The sequence below is a fragment of the Euwallacea fornicatus genome, chromosome 36, assembly GCF_040115645.1.
Source record: "Euwallacea fornicatus isolate EFF26 chromosome 36, ASM4011564v1, whole genome shotgun sequence".
Classification (NCBI taxonomy): domain Eukaryota; kingdom Metazoa; phylum Arthropoda; class Insecta; order Coleoptera; family Curculionidae; genus Euwallacea; species Euwallacea fornicatus.
In genome coordinates this window covers 833,323-861,183 of record NC_089576.1, presented here as the reverse complement: position 1 = coordinate 861,183, position 27,861 = coordinate 833,323, and the positions used below count along the sequence as shown (strand labels likewise).

The following is a 27,861-nucleotide window of genomic DNA, read 5'->3' as shown; positions in this document are numbered from 1 at the left end:
CGTCCAAAACGGGACTGTGAATGCGGACGGGTATCCGATAGAGTTTCTACAAGACCACGTACCTTTCCAGGTTATTTTTAAAGGAAATGCAACCTCTAAGCGTGATAGTGCGCGGCCCCGCACTGTTCGCACGGTTCCCGCTTTTCTTGACAAGATGGAGAACACGCGATTTGTCTCGCCGGCTGGAATTCCGGACTTCGATCTGATAGAGCATCTTTGGGATAAGATGACGACACGCTTGCCGAGAAAGTCTAGGGCTGCTCCTAGAAATTTTAGAGCTCCTGACATGTTGGTGCAGGAATGGGACAATTTAGCGCGGAATTCGATCCAAACTTTGATTGAAAGTGTGCCTCGACGTCTGCAAGCTGTTGCTACTGCTAGAGGAGGAAGTAATCGGCATTGAAGCCCGCAGAAAGTTTCACTTTCGGGACAAATGCACGTTTTACCATTTAGTTATCTTGAACATGTTTTGCGGCAAGAACAAACGTTCCTTCTCACTAGAGCAATTCCGACCAAATTACCCCCGCAAAGTTTATTATTTATGTTGCACATGAAAAAAGTTAAGTAGACTGCAAGTTATTAAATTAAATGCAAACTACAAGGTAACTCTAATTTCATGACCGGGAGTGTATTAACAATTTGCATGATTTATTTTTTTTTGTATTTTTATTATCGCTTGAAAGTGGTTTAATAGGTGGCAAGGCTGGACATTTTTTTGTACGTTTCTTAGGAGTTATTTTCTCTAGAACATTCGCATACTCGCCCATTGCGAGGAAACAAAAAGTTTAATTAAAATAACTTGATTCGATGACGTCGGTTCGGGTTGCCGTGTTTTAGCATTTCCTGGATCTTCGAATCGCTCATTTCCCTTCTCTTCTTCCTCGGAAGACCGATGTTTTACGTAAATGGCTCCAATTCTATGTTTCAAAGGATTCGTCATCCCGATTTGCGCAGGTTTTTTTTTTTTGATGATCCTTCACAGTTTGATTTTTGTGGGCCTAACTCACTTTGGGTTAAATAACACACGTGGTGCACGCGTCCAAGCTGGTTTTATCAACACCCGCTCGTGTGAGGTACGACTGCTGACGGCATTTTCTTTTGCAGAAATGGAATACGACCATTTAGACTACACGAGACCGGTAAGTACCTTAAAACCTCATTACCAGCGAATGCCATCGCCCTTCGGCTCAAGAGATTTCATGAAAGGGGACAAATCGGACACGGAGTAACTTCAAAGCGTGTTCTCGATGAACGTAAAAGTGTTTCCTGCTGTTATTTTGCAGAGAAAAAACTAAAATTGAAAGCTTCAGCTGCTTTTGAATTCGATCAATTTGAACACGTTCAGGTAAAGGGGTGTAAATTAAACTTTACTTTTTATGCTTAATTTAATTGCGAGGGGACACCTGTATATTTTATAGTAGAATTTTAAGTTTGTCACTTGTTCATGTAAAAAAATCATATCCCGGACGATCATAGTCGAATGGCAATTGTGAGATCTTAAGAAAGTGATGTTATGGTGTGTACATGATCGAGCATCAACGCGTTCTATTATCAGTCGTTCAGTTTCAGCAGAAATCGCATGTTTTCGGGTAAAAAAAGCAGTAAATTTATCCTTAACGCATTCATCGCTAAGGATGGCCTGACAAAACGCCTTACGCGCATCAATGTCTGTCCTGATCCTATAACAGAATAACTATCAGTTAGGGGAGCCGACGTAGTCGTGGCGGACAATGTTAGTCCAGCACACGTCTCGGTTGAGCTTCTATAACTTTCATGCTTTCTATCTGCTGCAGCCCTGCGATGCGGATAAGAGAAACAAAGTCCCAATCGATCAATGTAAAATGAGGGCAGCGAATTTCCATATATTATGTAGCAATTACGAAAACAGTTACCATGAGAATAGAGCCCTAAGATCACTTTTTTTTTTAACCAAAAGCAGGTGTAGGCCGCAGCAAACACCCCAAAAAGTGTTAAATTTATAATTCGAGGACGTTGTACGACAAATTAATAGAGGTTCGTTTTACCGGGTAAGGGAAGCAATCTCAAAATGGCGCTGGAACCCATTCGGGCGACTCTCATTGCAGACCCATACTCGAAAAGAGCAATACGTCGGCCCTGAAGGGGGCTTGAATCGTTCCGAAATAGTTTGGCTGTAGGTTGCAAGAACTCCGTTAAAAAATATTGGGGTGCATGATACGGCACTGTCCACGGGGCCTTACGAAGCCAGCCTGGAGCAGACACGGGTGTCTGACACGGCCGCTTTTTTTCTTTAATGACGAGCTGCCTACGCCTGCATTTTGGAATTGACGACCGATATACGCAATTTTGTGTGAAGATTCAGAGAAAAAGACTACACTGTCCACGTTTCCTGAGTTTAGAGCCCCACGACCTATGTTGCCAGATTTCTAACGCGTTTTACCACAAAGAGTGAAACTTCTTTACAAATTACATTTTATTTTAGGGCGAAATTTAAGCTTCTTAGGACAAGACTCTTAACGCGTCACCAGCTTTAACCGCCAGCTATTGCTTTCTATTGAAGCCGGTTTAAAGTTAACGGCACGTTAATGGTTTCGCCCTAAGGCTGGCATTTCCAACTCCTGATAAGTTTATCCGCAAAAGAATTTCCATGGAAACGATTATATCAGAGTTAGAGGCTTCGATGGAAGTTTTTTTCTTAATAAAATTACGGAGACGTTTACGGTTGGTCACGAGAATATTCGAACGGTATTGCGATTTCGAAGTAAAATCTTTTATCATCCTTAGAAATAATAAAAAATAATGTATGCAATGTTCCATTAAAGCACATAAATTTTTATTAAATTGGACAAAAATTTGATTAAAAATAGTTGTATAGAACCGATACAACTTGCAATGTTTCCACGCAAATCATAAAACGTTACCCCCAAGGGGCATTCGAACACAATAAAACTAAATAGATTTTCGGAGCTTTAATATTTGGCTGGGGCCCCCTTTCCTCGATTACCGCCTGTGGGCGTGGAACTAAATTTTGCGTCGCTTGTGCCCCAATAGAATTCCAGGACCCCAAAATATATTGGGCTAAGCTGCCTCAGAGGTGATCGGGTAAGTTCTTAGCCTTCATCCCACAAATGTCCTAAGGGATTTATATCTGGGCTATGTGGTGGAGTTGGTAATGAGTAAAGGTTATTATAAATCAACCAAGTTTTCACTACATGGTCCGTGCGCTTCGGATCGTTGTCCTCTTGGAACCAATAACCTCTGGCAGCCCTAGTTTGTTTAGATTTTCTTTTGAGTTGTTTTTTTAATATTTGCAAAAATTTCACTTCGTCCATCTATGAAGACAAAGTCTCCGACCTCACTTGCCGCCGCGCACCCCCCACTCCGTCACCGAGCCGCCCACATGTTTGACGGTTGCGCGTAAGTTTCTAGGTTCAACAACAAATAGGGAAGTTGCAGCTTTTTAAAGTCGTCAAAAATGTCAAAGTTTCGTCATTTTGCGCGAAAATCGTCACTCTTTGGCGTTTTTGAAAGGCCGCAACTCCCTTATTTGTTGTTCGATTTTGATCAAATTTTCAGGATACATGAAGAAAAATCCTCTCTGCAGGAATGTTAAAACCACATTGAAATATTTCCACCGCACAAGAAGTTTTCGAAACTGAGTTTTTTTTTAAACGCTGGAAAGCACTCTAAAAGTTAAATTTTCAAAAGTTGCTCAATTAGGCAAATTGAGTTTCGGTTTGAATTTTCATTGTGCAAAATTTGAACAAAATCAGTCAAAAGTTACGGTTTACAGGATTTTTTTCCGGCTGTACGGATGCTTTCTTGAGTGACTGTACTCTGATCGAAATAGGTAAATGAAAAACATATTGCTTGATAAGAATTGAAACTAAATGAAATAAATTTCCTTACTGAAGTGGATGTAACTTTGCAATTTCAATAGATAAATAATGAATGAAAAATGGAAATGTGTTACCTTACCTTACCTCACCTTACCTTATCTTATCTTACCTTACCCCACCCAGCACCCCTATTCGTTCCACGATCCCGTAAGACGGTTGGATTTGGAAAAACGTTCAACCTAAAAAAAAGTGTGAAAGAGGCCTTTGCGTGCCCTTGTCCCTTTAGAAAGGTTGTTCAAAATGACCTTTAGAATAACATAATAGAAAAAAATCAGAACGATCGGAGCGAAAACCGTTTACGGTATAATTATCAATTTTTTTGTAAAACATCATAGATTTTGAAAAAAAAAACAAAAAAATGTATTAAAATGTTTATATTTCATAAAGTTATGAATATTCGCCTTATGTACGGTCAATTTTTGCATGTTTTTCACTTTCTTTGTGCCATTTTAGTATTAATTCTCGTTCCCGAACAGTTGTTTCACCTCTTCTCTCTGCCACTTTCATAAACAATAATCTATGGCGGCAAGTGATATTTAGCTGTTAAATTTACAACGTTGACCGATAAGTGTTTGTACATTTTGGCCAAAATATTGTCAACACTTCGTATTTCTTTCCTTTTTGAAGAGTTCGAATTCTCTTGTGGATTAATATTATTAAGAATATTTCAAGTAGCTTTAAACATGATGCAGTTTTTTTTTTTTTTTTAAATAACCATTAATCTATACAGATTATCTTCCTGATTATACAGGGTTATTCAGATTCGACGCTCATCATTGAGATCTCAGTAACCATAAGAGATGCGAGGTGGGTTAAATTGGGGCGAAGTTGGGTACAATTTGGAGCTCAATGAAATGCCCCTTTCAAAATTTGGAAAATTCCCATTGCTTCCGGAGATATCCGTAAAAAAACTAAATGTTGAAAAAACGTTTTTTTTTCTTTTCTGATGTTATTTTAAAAGATAATTAAAAACGAATGGCACATTACAATTGCCACTTTTTATCTTCTACAAAATAGTGAAATCACATTTGAAATTTGACGTTTAGATTTCCTGCAACCTGCAATTTGATGGAAATATTTAAAAAAATTATTGTGCTTTGGAAAACAAGAACAAGGATACCATGGAAACAATTACTTTTTTCTTTTTTTCTTTTTTTTTTTTTTTTTTTTTTTTAAATTTTCTCCATTCGTAAAACTCATTTTTATTTAAACACAGTGGAGGGATCTCACACTTCAAATATCTCGGATCACTAATGTATCAATTATATTTGAGACAGTAATTGTTTCCATGGTATCCTTGTTCTAGTTTTCCAAAGCACAATAATTTTTTTAAGCATTTTCATCAAATTGCAGGCCATTCGTTTTTCAAATAACATCAGAGAAGCAAAGAAACGCTTTTTCGAAATTTCGTTTTTTTACGGATATCTCCGGAAGCAATCGGAATTTTCCAAATTTTGCAACGGTCATTTTACTGAGCTCCAAATTGTACCCGACTTCGCCCCAACTTAACCCACCTCGCATCTCTCATGGTTACTGAGATCTCAACGATGAGCGTCGAATCCGACTGACCCTGTACAGTCTAATTTAGCACATGTTAAATTCTTATTTGCTTCGTTCGAATAGTTTTGGTGACCGACTGCATACGTTCACCCCAAGAGCTAGATCCTACAGATTGTCCCAAATTCGAAGGCTCTCGCATGCAACTGAATACCTCCGTGAGGCGTGAGCCCGCACGTATCAATTTTTGAGTCGATCGTGTTTCAGACGTGTTGCGCAAAACCGTTGAGTTTGAGACACTCTGTTGAGCTAAGTACGAAACGAGGGCGTAAACGAGCTCCGTTCTTGGTGCCAAATGAACAAAATACCGACAATCCATGCTATTTTTCTAAACGTGCTCATACGTGTTCGCGATTTTGCATTTGCTGAAATGTGTCGCTGAAAATCATATCGTGCCAATTTTGAGACCATGAATTCTACATTGTATGTAAATACTTTTAATTTAAGTGTAATTAAAGTTACGATTTGTAATTTGGATCTTCCCACCTGCGTGATACGCACGCGCGGTACGCATCGAATCAATTCGACGATCAACGTAAAACATGACCGGCGATGACGAAAGATCCAGACTACACGCTAGATTTAAGATTTACCATTTATACCGTTCTTTTTAATAAAAAAAAAAATTTTAATGGAAAAAAACTAAAGGAATTTATATAAAATAAAATTTGTTGCGAGGTATGTGGTGTTTTTGATGCTAAAAAGTCCGTTTTTTCGCAAGAAGGCAGTTGAGACGCAGCTTCAAGGTACCTAGAAGCAACGGGTAGCGTTCAAGGCGATTGTCCCCTTCCAAAATTGAACAGACGTTGGAAGAAGTAATAAAGAACAAGCTCGAAAGCGTCGTTGATTGAGAATTTTACTATTTGCCATCGAGCATCTGGGCAACGGGCGAATTGACCTCAAATACAGCGTGTCAAATTGAAACTGGCACACCTAAAAATTTCCGAATAACTGAGAGTTTTTGTTAAATAACAATCCTCGTCACACTTAGAGACGAACGGCTAAAGTAAAATGCTTGAGAAAATATGCAGTTTGCGGGGGAAAATTTCATATTTTTGTATTTTTTGATAGTCAAACTTAAACTCGTACACTAACACAAAAATAACAGGATAAATCAACAATTAGAAATTAATTTTTTGTTGATAATCCTTTATTACTAATTACACCCCTTAAACGTCCAGACACAGATTCCATTGACTTTTGGCAATATTCAGGTTATGTTTTTGCCCCCTCTTCCCGTGGAGCCACTTTTGATTCGTGAATGTTGGAGATCTGATGACTCCTAATCGCGACATTTAAGTTGTTCCATGAACGTTCGATCACATCGAGATCTGGGCTTTGTGGAGGAGTTCCCATGGCTTTTGGGCAGTTACGCAACAACCAAGATCCCATCGCCTCGCGTTTGGGATCGTTATCTCGGTGAGAGATAAAACGTTCTCTAATTCCCAATTTTGTAGCACTTTGCTTCAGATTTTGTTTTAAGACGTCAAGATGCATATTTTGATTCATAATACCGTTAATGAAGTGCGAGTTACCAGGACCTTTGGGAGACATGCACTCCCACACCATCAGAGAACCCCCACCGTGTTTAATGGTCTCTCGTGAATTCCTAGATCTCCTGGGTTTTCTCCACACTCTACCCTCATACCATCAGAGAACCCCCTACCGTGTTTAATGGTTGCTCGTGAATTCCTAGATTTCTGGGTTTTCTCCACACTCTCTCTAACCTCATACCATCAGAGAACCCCCACCGTGTTTAATGGCCGCTCGTGAATTCTTAGATTTTAGTGCTTCGCTGAGTTTTCTCCACACTCTACTCCCACACCATCAGCGAACCCCCACCGTGTTTAATGGTCGTTCGTAGATTCCTAGATCTCCTGGGTTTTCTCCACACTCTATTTACTCCGTCAGAACCAAAAATACTGAACTTGCTCTCGTCTGCAAATATCACGTTGTTCCGCAATGAGACATCTTTACCTCGGTGTTCTTCAGCAAACTGAAGACGTTCGATTCTGTTCGTCTTGCTTACGTACGGTTTCCCTCGCGCTATCCTACCATGGAAGTCATTTTCATTCAATAAATTTCTAATTGTTTGGGGACCAGCTTTCTCCTTTAATTCCACTTCTACCATTTTCGCTAACTTAGGGGCCGATAGTTTGGGATTTTCCGCAACTTTCCTCAGAATCCAACGCTCGTCGTATGCAGGGTGTCCCAAATAAAGTGAGTTCCACGGCGATTACGGAAGCGGTAAGAGATATAGGGTGACTCAAATTGGAAAAAAGAAGCGCATTTTTGTGCCCATTCGGAAAATGTTCTAAATTTGAAAATATGCACAGCGGTTGTCAAAATATGAGCAAAAAACTGAAAACTGCGATTTTCGAAAATCAGAAATTGTGAGTGCACTGTTTGAGCAAATTGTACCAAATTTGGCAGTTTTTCATTATCGACAACTGCCAGTTGAATGGCGTTTCCAGAATTTTTCCAGGCCTTCTAGATTTCGAGAAATAATATTCAACTTTGTTATTTCCTATGGCCGCCATATTGGATTTTGGTGCCATCGAATAGACAATAAAAAAAACCTTTTTCACCTTAGTAGGCTTAGAAACAAGTACTTTAGTGTTGCTATGGTTACTTTCGTTACATGCAACGAATGTCAACAAAAAGTCTTCACTATTGTTGTATTTGAGGTCGTTTTCTGAATGGGCACAAAAATGCGCTTGTTTTTTCCAATTTTGGTCACCTTGTATCTTTTACCCCTTCCATAATCCCTATGGAACTCATTTTTTTTGGGACACGCTGTATATATATATATATATATAAAATTTAAAGCAATTTTTACTTTACTTTTTATACGATGGCCATCACTGTAACGTGTTATAATACCTTGTACAGTGGCGTGGGGTCTGTTAAGAATTTTTGCAATTTCCCGGCAAGATTTTCCATGTTTATGATGAAGAATCGCTAATTCTCTCTCTCTCTCTCTCTCTCTCTCTCTCTCCCCCCTCTCCCCCCCCCCCTCTCTCTCTCTCTCTCTCTCTCTTTCTCTCTCTTTGCTAAACTTGTTTGGCCCCCCTGACGTCTCATTGATACGAAAAATTGAGAAAAGTATTATGGAAACACTTAACACAGATAAACTCTTCTCGATGGTAAATTTTTATCAAATTTGGAGCTATTCAGCGGAAGCGAGAAATATTTAATGTCTACGAATCATCACTGTGCGAGTTTCAACTTGACTATCAAAATATTAAAAAAATTATTGTTGTTTTGCAAAATACTTTACCACAAGAATTTGTGCTAAAAAACGTTTTATGCGAGACCATTCTTCGCGAAATGTACAAAGTTAATGGTTAAAAGATATTTATTTAGGAAAAAACGCGACATATTAGAAAATTTCGAGGTGCACGAGCTTCAATTTGATACACTGTATGTCCCCCTGATATTTCAACGCCGGTTTTATTTTAACGATCGCCCTGTAGAAACCGTCAATCAATTTACGGGTGTTTGATTCACCGACACACCTCCGAGAGAGGATGGTACGCAAGATGATTCCGAATGTATTTCCCCATGTATGTTGTTATACGAGGTGTTGCGCATTTCGTGACGTCATTTTTTCGAATTTTACCGCGTTTGCCGCTTACTTCCGCATAAGTTACAACGAAAGTTCAGTGGATTTGATCTGATTCTATCATTTTTCGTACAAACGTGGATATGTGTTTTGTCCAAATCAAATGGCATTTACGTATGACAGAAAAGACATTGTGGCCCTTTAAAATTCCAAAAATGAATTTCTCGTATATTCAACCTCGATTTTCTGAACGAGTGAAAAGAAGGATGCAGGCTTAATTTTGCTGAAGATATTTAATAAAAAAATAAAAAATATCACAGAAAATCCATAAAGCGATTTTTCAAATTAAATAAAACACTTTGAAAATATTATTTATGCATTAATTATGCTATTTACTTAGGAATAATTGTCTTGCTCGAAATGAGAACCACCCTCATTTCAACCTACGTCACCTCTGCTGCTCCATTAATTATTTTTTAGACGGAAGGGTCGCGATCATGAATTTCCTCATTGTATACCACCTCCATTCTTCCTCAGATGCGATAGTCAACAGGGGTCAGATCCGGAGGTCAGGCAGGCCGTGACATCTGCCCATTTCGCCCCATTCACCTTTTAGGACATCGATTATTTACAAACTCCCGTGTTGTTCTCCGATAATGGGCGGGACATCCATCGCGTTGAAATGCGATCGAATAATGTGACATGAAACTGGTGCAAGCATTTGAGGAAGAAGACCCGATCCGAGGAACGAATTTTCGTTGATTTGTCTTATATGCCGATATTGAGGATGAAGCGTTTCTTCGCAGGGTTTCACGACAGATGAATCCAAAGTTTCCAGTGGCGGAACTTTGGTAACCTGTATCATCGGGCTGAGGAAAACTCCCATATGAAAAAAGCCCCGTTTCAATATAAATTTAGTGGGAAAGTATGACAGGATATAATGGGGATTTCTTTGATTGGCCCGCATTTTTTGTCAGACATTTAAATGGCGGAAGTTATTTAAAACTATTAAGAAATAGTTTACCAGATACCTTGGTACGATGGTACCACCAGATGTAAGCGCAAATTATATATTTCAAAACTCTGGATGTCTCGCCCATTGGCGGAGAATAATAAGGGAATTTTTAAATAATCCTAATTTCCCGAAGGACGATTAGGACCGATGCTATGGCCAGCTTCGTATCTGACCGCAGGCGACAATCAAATCTGTGGACAAATGAAGGAACTGGTGCGGAACGAAGAAATTGATGATCGTGACCATCTCGTCCAAAAAATTAGTGGAGTAGGAGATTTAATGGAGGCTGAAATTATGCTAGGAGTGATCACCACAGATGTATCAGAGACGGTGGTCTTTCTTTCCGGCGTGACAATTAACCATAAGCAAATAGTATAATTCACACACACAGTATAATTGCTCGTGATTTTTTTATTCAATTTGTTAAATCGCCGTATGAACTTTTTTATTAAAAAAAAAAAAAAATTTAATGTCTTGTGCAACACTAAGTCTGCGTCTTCCAACGCATCATGGAATAGAGCAATGGTCAAAGTGGTTTTTAAAGGTATTTGACTTAGAGGTTTTTTAGAGGTATTTGCACCTTTCGTTCGCTTACAAAGCCAAAGTTCGATATTCAAGAGAACTATTTTTTGAATTTTAAAGGGCCACAATGTTTTTTTTCCTCATATGTAGACGCCGTGACATGTTCAATGCCAATGAAATTCATATCCACGTTTACATGAAAAATGATATGGCAAGATGAGAGATGGAGAAGTGTTCCACCAAATTTTCATCTTAACTTATATGGAAGCAAGCGGCGAATCCGGTAAAATTAGGAACGGTGACAATGCCTCGAAACGTGTGACGCTCTGTATAATAGTATATGCGGGGGAATACGTTCAAAATCATTCTTGCCTATCGCTCTCTTTCGGGTGTGTATCGCTGAGTCAAACATACTGCATAAATAGTTGTATACTATAGTATTGTTTTTCTGTGAAAGATATTCAATGATTGGTTTATATCATATACGTATATTGTCCGTATTTGTTCAAACAGTAATGTAACTCTTATTAGGCGATGAAATCATCTATTCATATTTCTATATGGGGTGTGCAATCTACACAATGGTATACTCAATATATGGTATATGTATAGGGCCGATTGTCATAGTTTTACATACTTACTAATTATGTTTTTTTACTTCTACTCTTACCCCTTACTGTTCTGTCTGTGGTGTGTATTGCAGAGCAATAAAGTCTCTTACATATCTATGTTATTATATTATACGTTAGAACAAACTTTGCAGAACATGGGCAAATTCCCATAATTGCCTTTTTTACTTCTATTGGTAGGTATTGTGTGTTTATATTGCTGTGATAAGTTTTACTACATTATGTATTTCTTGCACTGTAAATGATGATGATAATAAATCGAAAAAGTGCTATATTTACGTTGTTTTTTTTTTATTTCGAACAAAATCGCACCCAACACAGAGATGGACACAAAATACTTCTTTATCGCGAAATCAGTCCGGATCTGGATTGCTGGTAACCAAGCTGCCGCGACTCTCGCCGTCTTCGAAACGTTACATACAAGTTACAAAAGCCTTTTTGTCGAAAATCAAGATCTACGAACCTGAAGAGGGGAAGAACGGTGGTGTCAATTTGATTAAAATTCGGTCCATCATCAGGGTACGGAATTTAAAAAACATGTTATGTATATCGAACAAAAAACAGAAAAAACAACAACAACAACAACAACAACAACAACAACAACAATAACAACAACAACAACAATAACAACAACAACAACAATAACAACAACAACAACAATAACAACAACAATAACAACAACAACAACAACAACAACAATAACAACAACAACAACAATAACAACAACAACAACAATAACAACAACAACAACAACAACAATAACAACAACAACAACAATAACAACAACAACAACAATAACAACAACAATAACAACAACAACAACAACAACAACAATAACAACAACAACAACAACAATAACAACAACAACAACAATAACAACAACAACAACAACAATAACAACAACAACAACAACAACAGCCTTATGTAAAATGATGCTAAATTGGTCGATTCTCAGATCTACAAAAAGAAGAATTTCGATGGGTGTGCTGGAATCTGTGATATTGTACGCGGCTTCGATATGGGTGAACGTGATGAAAACCAAAAAGTATCGGGGAAAAATGAAAAAAGTACAAAGGAAAGTGGCACCCAGGGTGGGTTCGGCATACCGGACGGTGCCAAACGAAGCCACACAAGTCGTAGCGGGAGCAATACCGGTGGAAATTCTCATCACGGGGAGGGCAGAAATTCACGCAGTGAGAAAGCTGGGGAGCAAACTATGAGGAAGCGGTTATAAGAGAAAAAAAAACGGGAGCAGCAAAATGGACCAAAAAACTAATTCCAAAGGTGGAGGAGTAGCTAATGAGAGGACACGGAGAGGTTAATTACTATTTGACGCAGTTTTTGAGCGGCCTTGGTTGCTGTGGACAGTATTTGCACCGAACTGGGAAGCAGCAGTTACCAAACTGTCGGTACTGCGGGGGAATAGGTAGCGTCGAACATATCATTTTTAAATGCACGAAATCGAGAAAACAGAGGGAGAAATTGGAGACGGGAGTAAAGGTTAAACTGGAAACGGAAAGTGTAGTCGGAAAAACGAAGATGTGTGGAATAAAGCTAGAGATTGTGTATGTGCACTGCTGAAAGAGAGGGAACCGATGAAAGAGGAAGAAGAGAGGAAATCGCAAATGGATGGGCGGAAGGAGAACGTAGAAAGAAGAAAAAGAACTCGCCCCGCTTGAAGTAACGCTAAGAAGTAGTTCCAAGCGGAAACGAGTGTTAGTGGGTAGCCCCCCCCACGTAATCCGGTAGCCAAACAACAGACCGGGTACCTATCAAGGTTTCCTCTTCTATACAGGGTGTTTCCTAAGTGCGGTACATAACTTCAGGAGCATATTCTACAGTTAAAATAAATTATTTTGTTGTATGATGCGGAGATACAGGGTGTGAAAATTTCCTAAAAAAATTACAATTTTTTAAATAACTACCTGAGGTGTTTTAATGAAATTTTAATTAAACAGGCGAGTACGCAACAATCGCATGTTCCTTCGTTTATTACAACCAAAAGTATTCCAAAAATGTTTCAACATCTCATTTAATTGTTTTCTCATCGGTAACTCAACGTATCTAATTTGGTCTGATAGTATTAGTAATGGTTAGAAAATAACGTTTTTTATTATTTTATTTTTTCTTGAAAAAATGGCGAAGTTGTCGAGAAAAAATATGCGAGAGGCCGTTTCTTCGTAAAAAATATAGAGCTCTCAGAAAGTTACTTTTAGTTAAAATCACATTTTTACTTAGCTCCATCGTCACGTCTCGATGGGAGCGCCACGGATCAAGTCGAAACACTTTTTTTCTACTTAAATGGCGTGTGCTTAAGCCTATGTTGCGCTCCCCCGTCCTCACGCAAACGTTTAATGCAGGAACGGACTTATTGCGAAAAAATTTTTAAACGATTTTTCAGCACTCTTTAGCTCGCGTGAAGAGCGGCAAGAACTCACATTCTTATGAAATTTTTTTTCTCAAGATCAAATCTTAAGTAGGTTGCGCACTTCCATAAATTTGGCCATACATGCATTAACATTTTAACCATATTTAAAAAAACCTGATTGTGCATACATCGACAAAATTGAACATCCAATCAAAAATATTTCCGCACTTTGGGCCAAGGTCGGTTACGGCTATAAATTTATGATAATGCGTTCGCTCTTTTCCATTTCGCAGTGGTACCTGTTTCATTTGTGCTCCTTCGGACAGTACCAATTAAGAAAAACCTCGATTCGACATGAGTTGCGCGTTCAAGTTGCCGCTGATTGCACTGGTGTTGAATGTGACGTTGGCCGCAGTGTTGTGCGATGGCGCGGACACTAAAACGCACACGAGGAAAACCTATGAAAAGCGTAAGTCCAGGGATATTTTTCGCAATTTCACGAGCAAAAGTACTTTCAGTTTTCCCTATAGTCGACTATTGGCCGGTGTGCTTCCGTAACGATCCTCAACTAAACCGATGTCTCCTGAACGCCTCGGACTACATTAGACCGTACTTGGGTGCGTAAGTACAAAACAAACGTAAAACGATACTTTAGGCCTTAACGTTGCAGCTAAAGGGGTGCCAGAGTTGAAAATACCCCCATTTGAACCTCTAAAGCTGCCTCAGATAGAGCTGAAGCAGGGCACCGACGCGTTGAACTTCAAAGCCACTTTGAAGAACGTCTCAATCCACGGTCTGACCGAATACAAGTTCGATAAGTTCGAGTAAGTGCGCGATTCGATGTTCGAAGAAGAGAATTTGGTGATTTTTGTTTTAAGATTCGACGTGCCCAACCACCAGTTCTTTTGTACAGCTAAAATCGCCAATCTGGTTCTCGAAGGTGATTACTTAGTCACGGGCCGCATTCTAATCGCGCCTATTGAAGGCAAAGGAAAATTTTCTGCGGAAGTCGGTGGGTGATATATGGTTATTATTGAGTAATTATTTAACGCTGCAGCAAAGCCGAACTAGTTAATTAAACGTGCAAACAACCGCACACCGCTACTGCCTTGGCGATCGTTGCGTTCGTTACTGGAAACGCGTCGATCTCACTTGGTACATTGTGCGTAAACGATCTTTCAGATTCCTGCAACGTCACCGTTTTCCAAAAGTACAAAATGGCCGCTTTAGCTGACAAGAAGGTCCACTTGGTGCCCACGATAACGAACACTTCGATCGAGGTTGAAAACCCGAAAATTCATTTAGACGGGCTTTTCGGCAACAACAAAGAACTCGGTACGTACAAGATTGACCCGATCATGATACACAAAGCTAAACCAGGATTCCGCTGCAGCTGCGGCCACCAATGCGGCCATTAACGATAACGTGGACGTGTTGTTCGAGGAGCTGAAACCAGTGGTAGAGGCCACGATAAGCGAAATTATGGAGAATCTGTTGATTAAGTCCATCATAAACAAAATTCCCTATGACGAACTGTATCCCGTGAGTCCCAACTTTTAAGGTAATGAGGCAGGAAGGGAAGTCGGTTCTAAATACTTTTAGACGCACACAATTTGTTATTATTTAATCAAATCAACATTTGATGCTGTTCTTATCTCAGTACTAATGGTACTTGCCCTACTTGTTAATTGCAAGTTAATTAAACGCTGTTAAGCAATCATTAGAAATTACGGCAATTTTTGATGGCATCAAAACCTTTTAATGCTTTCCATTGACGATTTATGCTTTAATTCAGGCGCAATTAAATTTAAATGTGATAATTAAATTTACGCGCAGAAATTTTTCGTTTTAGGAAAAAATGCGCACAAAATTAAGTAAAACGTGCGTCACACCCTGGGGCAGGCCCTGTGAGCCACGATTTTGATATCTGTAAAATTAATTGTTATTGACAAAAATAATGGTTATTCCATTAACTTACTTTGACCACACCTGACGGCGCATCGGTACCTTGCCATGTTCATGTAAGTAACGTTGTTGTCCCCGCATACGGGATCGTACTGGGGCGTGGTCAAACACAGGTCTTCACAGGCGCTTCGCGTGGTACCCATCCCGGGAACTGCCACAGTGGTAAACGCTAAAAGCGATTCATTATTATGCAGTTTCTTAAATGAATACGATGGCGGGCACCTCGCGATGGTCGAGGAGTGGTTGATCTCGGTCTTGACAGTCGCAGCTTCCCTCTGGTTCCGGTGACGAAGTCATCAAACACGTTGTCGTTGTCAAAGAATATAGCGTTTCCTGAGAATGATTAGAAACGTTCGTCTCTTCTGTGATTTAAATCAACGGAAACGCCTTTACCGGTATTTTGAAATCCCGAGGATTGTCTCTTGTGTCTGCCAAGCAGATTCAAACACTGTGAATTACTTGGGAACACTGGGTAGATCCTTGCGCTGGTCAATGCCAAGAACACAGCTAAAAATTTCCATTATTATGCAAAATAAGAATGTTAACGACCTTTTCGAGAGAAAAAAATGCTTCATTCGATTAATGGGAAAAACATGTTCCTACTAAGAATATGACGGGCTTATGTGGGATTTTTGCTTGTATTTAGAGGTTGGACCGTTGCTAAAAGAATCGTATCCTGTATCATCAGCCTAACCGCAAAATCTATTATTTAGTTTTAAACTAAAGCGAATTAATTATCGAAACATGTAAAACTGTCTTTTAAATAGGTGGAATTTCCCTTTTTCGTGATAGGACAAAGCCTTGTGCAAGCACGAGGGCCCAAAATTGAACTCTCATCACCTTCCAAATTGAATTTTCCATAATTTTGCATTGTGCTGGTATAACCGGTTGCTTATGCAGGGAAGAGTGGTACTTACACGACATGCCCTTCGGGATAAATGTAATATTTTACAGGTACTGAGATTGTTCAGCGCAATGCATATTACACGGTGGGAGGAAACTCCCATTTTCCAGGAAATTTTCGCCCGATTTCGACAAGTTATCAGCTAATCTTAGGGATTCCAGACCGTTACAATACGTTATAACGTTAAAATTAGAGCGAAATGGTTTTTCCGCTTTTCTCACATGTCCGAAGCAAGCTAATTTCCATAGGAATCGAGAATCTAATCAAAGCTAAGATTTTATTACGACGGCGTGTTTATGGAAATTGGTCTGCAATTAGAGCTAACAGAAGTCTCGTCTTAAAATATCAAAAAACGAACGAGTTTCTTGCAGCTACAAAAATTTCGTGACTTAGTAAGGTCCACTTACCATAAACTAGCACTTTCATAATGAAGCACAATTTCACCACTAAAAAGTTCAGTCCTTCGGCTTCACTATCTTCTTTCCTGAACTTGATGTTCAGATACAGGTTCCGACTTACAAAGCGAGACGGGTGAACCTTAAGAGGTATTCAATTAAACGGTTGAACCACGACTAGATGGATTTACGTCCATTTAATTGCCCATAACAATAACTATGCTTGAAAAGTGTTGTTTACTGCACTTGTTTTTTAAATATTGTAGAGGAATCGGATGCTTAATTTGTTAGATGGCTCACTGGTACTAATCAATATTCAAACTCAATTGACTAGTATTAATGGGGGAAGGAACCATTATACTTGTCTTGTTCCGCTCTTGCTGTCGTAACTGCTTTAATTCAAAATGATCGAGAGAAGGATATATGCAAATCCAAATGGGAAATCCCTTCTGTTGATGAGAATAATGAACGCAAAACACATTAGAAATATGGTTTTTATCAATTGGTGGTGTTTGGATGTGCGAATAAATTTCAGTCCACGTGACAAAAGCATAAAGCTGTTAGTTTGTATAATACTTTATCATATTTGGTATCATAGGCACTATAGCGATAAGAGAATAGTCTTGTTTATAGTAGGTTAGCCGTACCCAGATATAGTTTAATAAAAAATCTTTGAAATTTCATTTAAAAAAATGAATATTCAGGGTAGTCTTGTAGTTTTATGACAGAATGGTGAACGAAAAGTGTGTAGAAAATTGTACGTCCACAATTTACTCTTGTTCACTGTTGGATATTCTCAAATAATTTGGGTTTACACGTAAACTCTTAATCTGTAATATAAATTACATAAAAATACATGCTATATAATATAAGTACTGTAAGAAATAAAATAAAGGCATAAAGCTACATAAATACTGTACGGAGTATCTTCTTCTGTATGAGCACATTGAAGTCTATTACTTTTTAGCTACCTATATGTTAATGTACAGAAAATCTGAAGTGATATTTTCTTTAGCATTCCCCCGGCTTCACTTCAACGAAGACTGGAAATCATAAGCATTAGAAATTTTATGGTGGAACGTTAGGACAGTTGGGCTTACATGTGTTTCTTTGGCAGGCTATAACATAGGCCATGCATTTATTCTCGAAGGTCTCAGCTATTCCAGATGCGTCTATAGTGCATACTGGGCCCCCGTTGAGGTGACAGTCGTCCATTGCAGCGTGCATGCAGTTCACCGCAGGACCTCGACCTCCTCGAGGAATTGCCTCCCCAATGGTGAAGAGAGTTACGCCTGGGAGAGGGTTTTCACTTTAAAGAGTTGCGCGTATACTTGTGAACAAATACATTTCGCGTAACGCAGGTTATTCTCCATTTAAGTGTAACCAGTCGTTCAGGCGAACCTACACCACGACCTTTATGACGTAGTTCACTTTATCACCAAATATGAACTTTATCCTCAAAAACGTCTCGATATACGTATTATTCAGTTACAGACGGAGAATACCTTTTTAGTTCCATTAAAGTGGGTGTTTTTTTCGGGCTAATTATTTCAAAATTAACGAAAAAATGAAAAACTTACTCAAAAACACTAAGGCCACGACGATCCTCGTCATATCAAGTCCCCAGAAAATTTGGTACCACAGGTTGAAAAGGGTGCGCAAAAAAAACTTCGGTCGCAGCAATGCAGTGGTGTCACCAAGAAACCGAAAATTACTCGAAACTCCCAATGAAACTCTCAAGTCCGCTGTGTCCAAAGGAAGCGATCAAATTAAGCCCCAGCCCCACTAAATACCGAATCTGAAACACTATCGGAACCAAATCGACGACACTTCTAGGTGGTCCGGCAATTAATGCCGCTGGTACTTACTACAGATGGCCGGCCTGCACCAATTCCGACGAATTGATTGATTTATTACGACACACAACACTTTTATTTACTGCCTCGAAATTCGATTGAAACACAATCGATGGTTCGATATTTTTAGAATGTGACCATAGCAGATTTTTTGGATTTCTGAGGCGTCTGATTAGAATGATCATGCGCTTGAGTTGGGATGATCACTCGGATGCTCAAATAACGCTAATTTTCAATCTGAAACAATTCCTCGCTAGATTTACTCTCATAGTTATCTATTCTGCATAGAGTATGTCCGGAAATAACATCAAAATATTTGGGGAGACGATTCTAGAGATCAAAATAATTTGGAAAAATTCTTGTAAACCTACTTCGAAAATTGTTCATTGAAGGAGCTGGGGCCCCTCAAAGGGGGAACTCTGGAGATGTTTTCCTTGCGGTATTTCCGAAATGGTTTGCACTAAAACGATGAAATCGAGCATACTTCAATAAGTCGAAACGAGAAAAGCTTTTCGTGTTAATAATTACAGATTTTAGTCAGAAGCGTCACGTGCAGGGGGCCTCCTACTTAAACGTTACTCTAAATTATTGATTTCTAAAATTTCTTAACTTTTTTAAATAAGTTACTGAATCGCGAATATTTCTAAGTAAAAAAGGTTTCTTATTTCGTCTCGTGAGGAGAGATCGTCCCCCGTGAAATGTGCTTTAATAAACTGCTGTACGATTGTATGGACGTCGAAATCGACGAAGGAAAAAATTTGAGGATGCGTTGAGATGGACGGAGGCCATTTTCAATATTTGTTGTGAACAAGTGATAAATCTTTAATAAAATTAGTCTTGTTGTTGCTGGTTAATAAAACGATATTTCTAGTACAAGGATGCTCACTATGTTTATTATCGTGCATTTCGATGCTCATGTAATCGTGCATCGGTTTATAAAAAGGAATTTTTCTGGAAATCAGCGCGTCCTAAGAAGATGAAAAACAAGCACTTTTTGTGCTCACAGGCGTTTGCGATTCAGCAATTTTATCTGAAAAATTAAGAAATGTCACAAACTCAAAAGTTAGGGCAACATTTACCTAGGAGAGCCCCTGTTTGTGACGCCCTTGGCTAAGATCTGCAATTGTTAATACGAAAAAGGTTTTCCCATTCCAGTTTATTAAAGTACATGAAATTCCATAATTTTAACGTAAAACATTTCGAAAATGTTGCGAAAAAACACGTTAAGGAGGGTTGTCGCCCCCTCAAGAAGCAATTTTTTGGTTATGTTTATAACGGCTTTTTTTATCATCTGAATTTCCAGAATCACCCCCCTACGCACATTGACGTTATTTCCAGGCACCCTGTATAAACGTCACGTTTGCCGCTGGTTATCTCGCAAACCAAAATTAGTTGCTCGTATTAATAACTCTACAAATCGATAAGCAACAACCTTGCGGGGTCTTCAGTGTGGCCAAAGATGGGTTTTAACATCTTTTTTACATAAACAACAATATGTTAAAAACAAAAAAATTGTAACTATGTATATTTCGAGTTAGTGAAACACATAACAGACAATAAGAAATCTAGTGTAGTTCCGAACTAGCCCATTTTGGTAGAATTGTTATGGTCACCTAGTACATATATTTAATGAGCCAATTAGGAGTGTTTATATCAACAAAAAATCCGAAAATAAATCCCGAAAAACTAACATAACATAGACAAAATATTCCTATTTTTCAATGACGTCACTGAATTGGTAGATACGTTGTGTAATAATAATGTAAGCTTACATATGTCATTAAGAGTACAAATTTGTTATAAAATACAGAACGAGAAATAGTTCATAAACTTAATATAGATAATTTAAGAAAGACGCACTCCACCACCTCCTGGACATTCTCCCTGAGAAACCAACTTCAAATCTGGAAAAGCGCAAAGTTATGAAAAAACAAAATGGAAAGCATGCATCTATTAAAACGGTCGTTAATAACGTTTAAACAGCCTTTATCTAGAAATCATTCCATGTTAAACCAAGCGTTAAGACTGACAACAGTACTTCCGTTGGTTCTGCATAGAGACCTTAAAAATGACGTAGGAAATGCAAAACGATTCAAATGATCTGCAAAAACAATCATGTAGCTTTGCAACCTTTACGATATGGGATAGCCTACAGCAACTCCTCACAAAGTCATCTCGTTTAACTTCGTATAGCGTTAAGCTAGATGGCGCCACGCCACGAATAACCCTCTGTAATATCATACCCACCCCCCAAAGAAGCTGTGCTATGTAAGTGGTATAACGTACCCTTCTGATTTTCGCAATTATAATTGGACAAAACGCATTCGCTGCCGAAACTAATGTTTTTGCCACCGTCACCTGCGCAGATGGGTTTATAAGTGTCTCCGCAGTCCTTAACGCAGCTCTGCTTTTTCTTGAGAGAAGCCTTTGTAGAGCCTTTGGACGGTGCTCCGTGTGCAAGGCCCAATAGAGCCACTGGAAAGAATAAAAGTTAACGAAGAACAATTATGGTCTCCTAGAAAAGGATCTCCCAGCAATACCCCGAATAACTACGTCGCAGATTGACGTTTAAATGATTATAATTTGCAGCATTTTATTGGATAATTAGATGATGATGACTGGATCAGCGGATCCTAGAACTGTTTAAGGATTTAGATCGGAAAAATTGGTGTCTAAACATGTGATACGAGCAAATTTGGTTTCAGCACATCACTGGGTTGATGTAATGGCTAAAAGAATGGAATATGTAATCGCTTAAAAATAGATCATTAAAATCGCATGTTTTGTTCGGTAATTGTTTTGTATTGCGAAGCCGGCGCCTGCTGTGCTAACCACGATGATAATTCAGATGATTATTAGAGCTGATGAGTACCAAAATCTAATAAAATGTGATACAAACGTTCTTGTTCTTCAAAGTAACAATGGGAACACTCTCCGGTAGTCTCACTTACCAAGAACGACTAAAAGAACCACGTAAAGCTTCATGATGGACACGGGGTTTCGAAGAAGCAGCTATCACCACTGATGTCTGTTTCATGAACCTGTTACACTGGAGGTTGTTTTTTATAGGTCCCCCTCTTGTATGTGTTATTACGGTTTAACAAGGAGAACACGGGGGACGACCGGCTTATTGTTGTTGACCGGTGTTGAACTAATTTTATCTCTTTTTATTAATCCTGATGATGGCTGTGTTATTGCCATCATTTGCGAATTAGGTCCAGTTACGTGTATTTTTGCAGCAATTCAATGCTGCACGAGCAGAAGGAAGAAGAACATTCTGTATCCACATTTAAACATGGATACGGAACACAGGAAGAGTTATTGATTAGATCAGATTGGGTCAAATTAGCTCAGCTTAGTTCGGATTATTGTTATTAACTTTGTGCCACAGGTCGCTTCAGAAATGCCATGCATGCAAAATACTCTTATAAATAACTATGGTTTTAATAACTTAAACAACCCTATATGAACACAAACTGATATGCGTCTTTGTCTCTTTTTTACGGACAATTGTCCACGTAAATTTGTCTTTGTTTAGCCCATTACCTAATGGAACAAGCTTTGCATTTTAATCGATTCTCTTTAACGCCATCAGCATAGCATGTTATTAATTTAGATAAGTTAGCGTTATTTAGTTTAATCACGCTATGTTGGTTTATTGCAAATTTAATTAAAATTTGAGATCGTTTCCAGAGTCGCTCATTTTAATACGTATTTACTATGCCAGGGATTTACAGTTTCTTGATACTATGGTGGCGAAGAATTAATCACTTTATGCTCAGTTACATTCTAATTTTCCGTGAAAACATAGTTAATAAATTTTTTAAAGGATTTAATGGCAATTTGATCGCATTAAAAAACATGCATGACATATACTTCCCAACGGACGTTTCACTTTAATTTAAACCCTTTGGGAAAGGTCTGATAACAGACCATTATTGCGGAATCCTTTTAAGGAAATTGTGGATTTACTTTAGATTTTACTTAAAAATTAAGAACTGTTTTTAGTCTTATCGGTCCAGTACTTTAACCACTCTCGATGAACAATATTGCAAGTGTTAAAGAACCTATTTGCAATAATTGTAGTGAGTCTTGCAAAAACATTAAAGGAACACATTCCATTAATCTGGCCATGTCGAAAATTAATCCTCATTGGCTGCAATTCCCGCCACCTCAAAAAGCAAATTTTACAATTTTAGGAATTTTGTATACTATAATAATGATCGTGGGAGTGTTCGGAAACGGAATAGTGATTTTCATGTTCTTGAGGTAAGTGCAGGCGTGATCAATGCGATATTTGCTATAGTTGATAAAACTTAGATATAAAAACCTGCGAACTTGCGCCAATGTTCTCATAGTCAATCTGGCTATAAGTGACATATTAATGATGCTGAAAATGCCGATTTTCATCTACAACGCCTTCCACAGCAACCCAATTTTAGGGGATTTCGGTGAGCATCACTTTTAGTTTTTCCACGAGTGAAAATTTGCAAATTTTTAAGCCTGCGACGTCTACGGGTTCATTGGAGGCCTGAGCGGTACCGCTTCCATAGGCACTTTATCAATAATTTCTTACAACAGATATGAGGCCATCAGATTCCCACTTCGACGAATTTCCAGTTCCAAAATTTACATTTGCATCGTAAGCACCACATATTAAGGTTCGGTAAAAGCTGAAGGTAAGGCACTAAATGTATTTTCAGGTACTTTCATGGGCCAATGCTCTCGTTTTTTCCGCTGCACCCCTATTGAATATTGGCCTCGACCAGTACCAGTACGAGGGCTACCTGATAAGCTGCAGCTTCGCCTATCTGAGCGAAGACCCCCTTACTAAATCATACATATTTGTGTTCTTCTTAGCAGCCTTTGCTTTGCCAATGATCATCATCGGTTTCAGTTACTATAAGATCGTAAATATCGTCTTGAATAGATATAAGGAAGTTTTCAAGGATGTACATTCTATTAGGTCTGTGAAAGAAGAGCACCAGCGCAGGCAAGAACTAAAACTGGCACTCACAGTATTATTAGTAATTTTCCTCTGGTTCTTCTCGTGGAGTCCTTATGCAGTTGTAGCGTTTCTCGGGGTTTCCGGTCAGAAACACTTAGTAACCCCCCTGGTGTCCATGGTTCCGGCCCTGTTCTGTAAAACTGCAAGTGCTGTGGATCCTTACTTCTACGCTATGATCCAACCGAAGTTCAAAACGCAGCTGCGCAAACTTTTTCACGTTTCGAGACGTAAGAAAAAAATACAGAAATGTACAGACGTAACGAAGCCTGATCAAGGCGTTGAGGTTGAAATTCTGAAATTTGAGCTTGTTAGGCGGTTTGAAATATTGGAGGGTAAAAATTTGTCGAAGGAGAATTTCAACAGCGGTAATGTAGAGGAATTCAAAGTGCAAGGGAGGAAATTTAGAAGCGAAGAGTACAGGGCGAACTTGCTGTATTTGGGGCCGAGTTTCACCAATAAAAATTCGGAGTTTCGGAAGATGACTAAGCGGCTGCCCGCCAGCTCTAGGGCCTTTCAGAGGAGGGACGAGGAGGAGCATGAAACTCCCGATTGAAAGATATTTTGGGAGCTTCTGTGGTGTGCTTTAACTTTTAATATACACATAAAAGTTTATCGCTCGTAGGTATAATGCGTGTGTTAATTTTTCAATTTTCCCAACATGTCTCATTTTACGCAAGCGGCTCCTCCTGTTAACTGCTTTGGCGCAATGATTGGGATGGTAAGCATTCACCGGGCGCGTTCCATTATTAATCATTTTACCAATTGATGATGTTCTATAACGGCTATCTGGAGAAGTTTAAAAAGATTTGCAACATCTAACTTTAGCAAATATATAAAAGCTCTTGCTCAAAGGAAGCCGAGGTGTTGACAATAACGAGCATTTTATTTATTGTTATTATTTTTTCAAAAAATTTCTATATACGTACTTATACGTAGTGTAGGTACCCGGCCTATTGTTCTGGCAACCGGGTCATGTGAGATTGGGAACTAAAACCTCCCCTCTGTGCCGCGCGTCCGTCTGGTAACCGCCGTTAGGCAGTCCCGCAGACGGTAGCGCAGCTACCGGCGTTAAAAGTTAGTTTTTCTACCGCTCTCAGTTGAATCTGTGTTACGCGTGTCCGTCATCCGACAACAGAAAATCAGAAATTACTCTAACTGCCTGAACTTAACGTAAATTGCCCGTAAAACGATGAAGAGCAAATAACGCAAAACATCGATACCGACAATAAAGGACAAAAATGTTTCATTTGCGGTGTCCCGTCGTCATATAAGGAATGCAGGGACAGAATTTTTATTGCATTACATTCTAATACGATCATTAGCAAAAAATCGACCCATCGGGCTATAATAAGAGATATAGGGTCGGTTCAGTTGTAGAACGGAAAAAGTATCAGTAGTTCCAGAAACATTGGAAAACAAGTTAAAGCCGCTGGAAAAGGTTCCGCTAAGTACCTTCCGTCAAAGGTTTCTAATTTCGCTCTCGTACCATGTTACATTGTATTCCACGCGTGTATCTAAGTCTCTTCTCGATGATTTTGCATTTTATCTCCGCCCAACGCACCGCGTGATGACGGATGCACGGGCCGCGAGTGTACAGCTTCAGTTCCATGCATCCGTCATCGGACGGTACCTTGATCATCCGTTATGTCTCCCTTGTGACGTTACAATCCTCGACGCTTTTTAAACGCAAAAGATCCTCGCGACCTCTGCCGGTGGTGCGCCCTCTCGAGAATGGAAGGTAGAGCTTTTTCGGATTACCTTGGGGGTTGATTTCGGGGATCTCTCGTATCGTGATCCATCCGGAGTGACTCCGGGATCGCCGTTACGAAAGCGGAAACGAAAGATGCAACGTGTAGCGTAAAGTGAGCGACCGCGCGCCGGCAGCGAAATTCTCGTGTTCCCCACCACCTCCCGTTGATGTCGTAAGCCGCAGGTCATTCACCTCGCACCCAGTCCCGGCTGCCGAACACAGCTACGTACTCGCAACTCTTCACACAGTGCACGGTGTTTTTCGTAAAAACCTCCTTTTCTCCCTAAAAAAATCCTGCGGAAAAATAACAAACTAGTGCGGAAAACACACCTTTCAGCACGCACCCCCACGGTCGAGGAGACGCTAGGTTCGCGGCCAAAGGCCACTCGACAATAATAACAATAGTGAAACCGAAGAAGAAAAGTGAACTGGCGGCGGCAGTGACTTTCGTTTGTTTATTGCGAAATGACAATAATGACACTCGGGCTGGTGCGCTGACTCTGACCGCTTGCAGGACATTTTTATGCCATTTTTCGGTATAAATCTCACAGTGCGTGGCTCACTCTACGCGTAACTCACGATGTGACCTTTTTTGTTTCCTGGGATGTTCAGAACATCGGCATCAGGAAAACTGTCTCCTGCGGACTTATCAACACCTCGTCAAACAATTATCTGGGCCAGATAAAGTTCCTTGACCTTCCGAAAACAATGTAAGTACCCCATCTACGACCAATAATATAGCATTGTGGTTTAAATCTAATAGTAGGACATAGATGGGTTATAATAAGGTATAGTGATAATGGGATAGTGTATACATGTCGCCCGTGTGCTGGCAGCGAAAGGCCATTGACCCCGCGTAATGTAGGTCAGTGATGGTGGGCGGCGCTTACGTTTGCGCACTGACCGCCCAAATGTCATTACAACCATTACGTGTATAGGCGGTTTTCAAGGTATTTTCGATTTAAGACTATAATAACATGATGATTGCAAGCATTGTTAACCAACTTTAATGCCCATATTGGGTGATCATAAACAAATGTGCTAATATATAATAAACTAGCGACGAAAACTGGAGAAAATTCATATATTTAGATAAAGAAAACGACGGCCATTAATATAGGCCTTTTGGTACGTGCTTGACGGAAGGAGTTTTCCCCAAAGTTCACATTCATCGAATTTTTTCATTTAGGGCCAAATAATTGGTGCCCCGTCAACGTTAACTGTAAGTTTAGGAATGTTGAAATAGGGCCGGAGCATTAGTCATACGCTTGGTTTCCATAGAAACTAACTTAATGTCGAACTTAAAAACACGATAATAGTTTGAATCTTATACATATTATATGAGAGACTACATCGTCCTTCTTATACTGGGGGTTACAACAAATGTATGATATATCGGACAAAAGTTAAGCAACTTTTACGGTGTAAGAAAGTTTTTAAGCATTCAAAGAGCAAAACCGAAAAAACCTGGTTGTGAAAGTCTCTATGGAAGGAAAACGCATGACTGCCAATTCCAGGTAATTCATTTTGCCCACGAGTGAAAATTGTGCTGAAATCAACAAGACATCGCAAAACTGCATTTTGCATTTAAGAAGAGTTAAAAGGAAGAATACCTCAAAGAGATTCGTGGATGTCTGCCTCGCGAAGGTTTTCTAGAACTTTTGATAAGGAGGTCCATCTTCAAGCATTTAAGCTGTTAAAAATTGGAAAAAATATTATTTAGTGACCAATTTCGATATAAAATCTTCGATTTCGATTAAGTGAGACGTGTCGCTCATCAGTGAACTACGGATAGGACAGCCTATTATTTGGGACTATTTTCCGTGGATCAAGGCATATCTCTTGCACTTCATGAACGAGAACATAGATCGACTGTTATACAGAAATACACTCCAAGATGGTACGTGGCCCTGTGCTATGCGAGAGATGCCGCTACTGAGCCGGACAATGATCCAAAACACCAATTTTGGCTTCTTCAGGAGTGCTTTTACGAAAAAATGATCCAGGTTCCAGAGTAGCTGGCGTAGCTTTCGGAACTCAATCCTCTCGGAAACCTACAGGAAGAGGTAAAATCTAGGGCTTGTACTGCTAGTTTCCCCATTGTCTCTACGGTACAATAAACGAGGGGAGGAAAATATGTTGATTTCTAGTACTCCTCAATCTGCAAGAGTAGTTTCGACGTGAAACTCCTGTTTTCATCAGGGACACTTTTCTCTCCATTTACTCCACGTGTCCTGTTTAAATCGTGGGTTATCACTTTAAGTGGACTCTTCTCAATACTGACATGCACCAAATCAAGAGGACACAAAGCTACCGAAATCCTAAGATCAAAAAGATCTTTGCCGAATGTAATATTATCATAGTAAAAACGGGGAACCCGTGAGATTCCCCATCTCGAGATATTTTCAAGACCATTTTCAATCGAGAATTTTGCCGAGATTCGTGATTG

At 39.3% G+C, this 27,861-nt stretch overlaps 5 protein-coding genes across 9 annotated transcripts in view; 3 read left to right on the top strand and 2 right to left on the bottom strand.

Annotated features, from left to right (window-relative positions):
• Window positions 1-11,444, top strand: part of drpr (draper) — a 36,459-nt gene extending 25,015 nt beyond the window's left edge. For 3 of the 4 annotated variants that reach the window (XM_066300411.1, XM_066300413.1, XM_066300412.1), the window contains exon 17: window positions 1,105-11,444. In XM_066300411.1, coding sequence (XP_066156508.1) covers window positions 1,105-1,229 — 125 coding nt within the window. In that variant the 3' untranslated portion in view covers window positions 1,230-11,444. The remainder of the gene's footprint in view (window positions 1-1,104) is intronic. The other variant, XM_066300414.1, reaches the window with a different exon arrangement.
• Window positions 11,208-19,121, bottom strand: LOC136349121 (uncharacterized). Its single transcript, XM_066300463.1, has 8 exons — window positions 18,667-19,121; window positions 18,379-18,604; window positions 17,899-18,090; window positions 16,811-17,841; window positions 15,893-16,006; window positions 15,722-15,832; window positions 15,513-15,668; window positions 11,208-15,461 (listed from the first exon to the last, which is right to left on the bottom strand). The coding sequence occupies exons 4-8, from the start codon at window positions 16,827-16,829 to the stop codon at window positions 15,421-15,423; spliced, it is 441 nt and encodes a 146-aa protein (XP_066156560.1). The 5' UTR covers window positions 16,830-17,841; window positions 17,899-18,090; window positions 18,379-18,604; window positions 18,667-19,121; the 3' UTR covers window positions 11,208-15,420.
• On the top strand, window positions 13,819-15,261 carry LOC136349114 (uncharacterized). Of its 2 annotated transcripts, none has more exons than XM_066300457.1 (6): window positions 13,819-14,003; window positions 14,065-14,151; window positions 14,205-14,358; window positions 14,413-14,546; window positions 14,717-14,869; window positions 14,928-15,261. In XM_066300457.1, the coding sequence occupies exons 1-6, from the start codon at window positions 13,889-13,891 to the stop codon at window positions 15,092-15,094; spliced, it is 810 nt and encodes a 269-aa protein (XP_066156554.1). In that variant the 5' UTR covers window positions 13,819-13,888; the 3' UTR covers window positions 15,095-15,261. The 2 variants fall into 2 exon arrangements, with proteins under 2 accessions (XP_066156554.1, XP_066156553.1); XM_066300456.1 differs by having other exon boundaries at window positions 14,053-14,151.
• Window positions 19,122-20,151: 1,030 nt separating the features above from the next.
• Window positions 20,152-21,764, bottom strand: LOC136349124 (turripeptide Lol9.1-like). The gene is made up of 3 exons (XM_066300466.1): window positions 21,606-21,764; window positions 20,941-21,129; window positions 20,152-20,558 (listed from the first exon to the last, which is right to left on the bottom strand). The coding sequence occupies exons 1-3, from the start codon at window positions 21,637-21,639 to the stop codon at window positions 20,500-20,502; spliced, it is 282 nt and encodes a 93-aa protein (XP_066156563.1). The 5' UTR covers window positions 21,640-21,764; the 3' UTR covers window positions 20,152-20,499.
• Window positions 21,765-21,850: 86 nt separating this feature from the next.
• On the top strand, window positions 21,851-24,215 carry LOC136348952 (opsin, ultraviolet-sensitive-like). Its single transcript, XM_066300153.1, has 4 exons — window positions 21,851-22,923; window positions 22,975-23,105; window positions 23,157-23,296; window positions 23,358-24,215. Exons 1-4 carry the CDS (start codon window positions 22,694-22,696, stop codon window positions 24,213-24,215), a joined length of 1,359 nt encoding a protein of 452 aa, XP_066156250.1. The 5' UTR covers window positions 21,851-22,693.
• The last annotated feature ends 3,646 nt before the right edge of the window (window positions 24,216-27,861 follow it).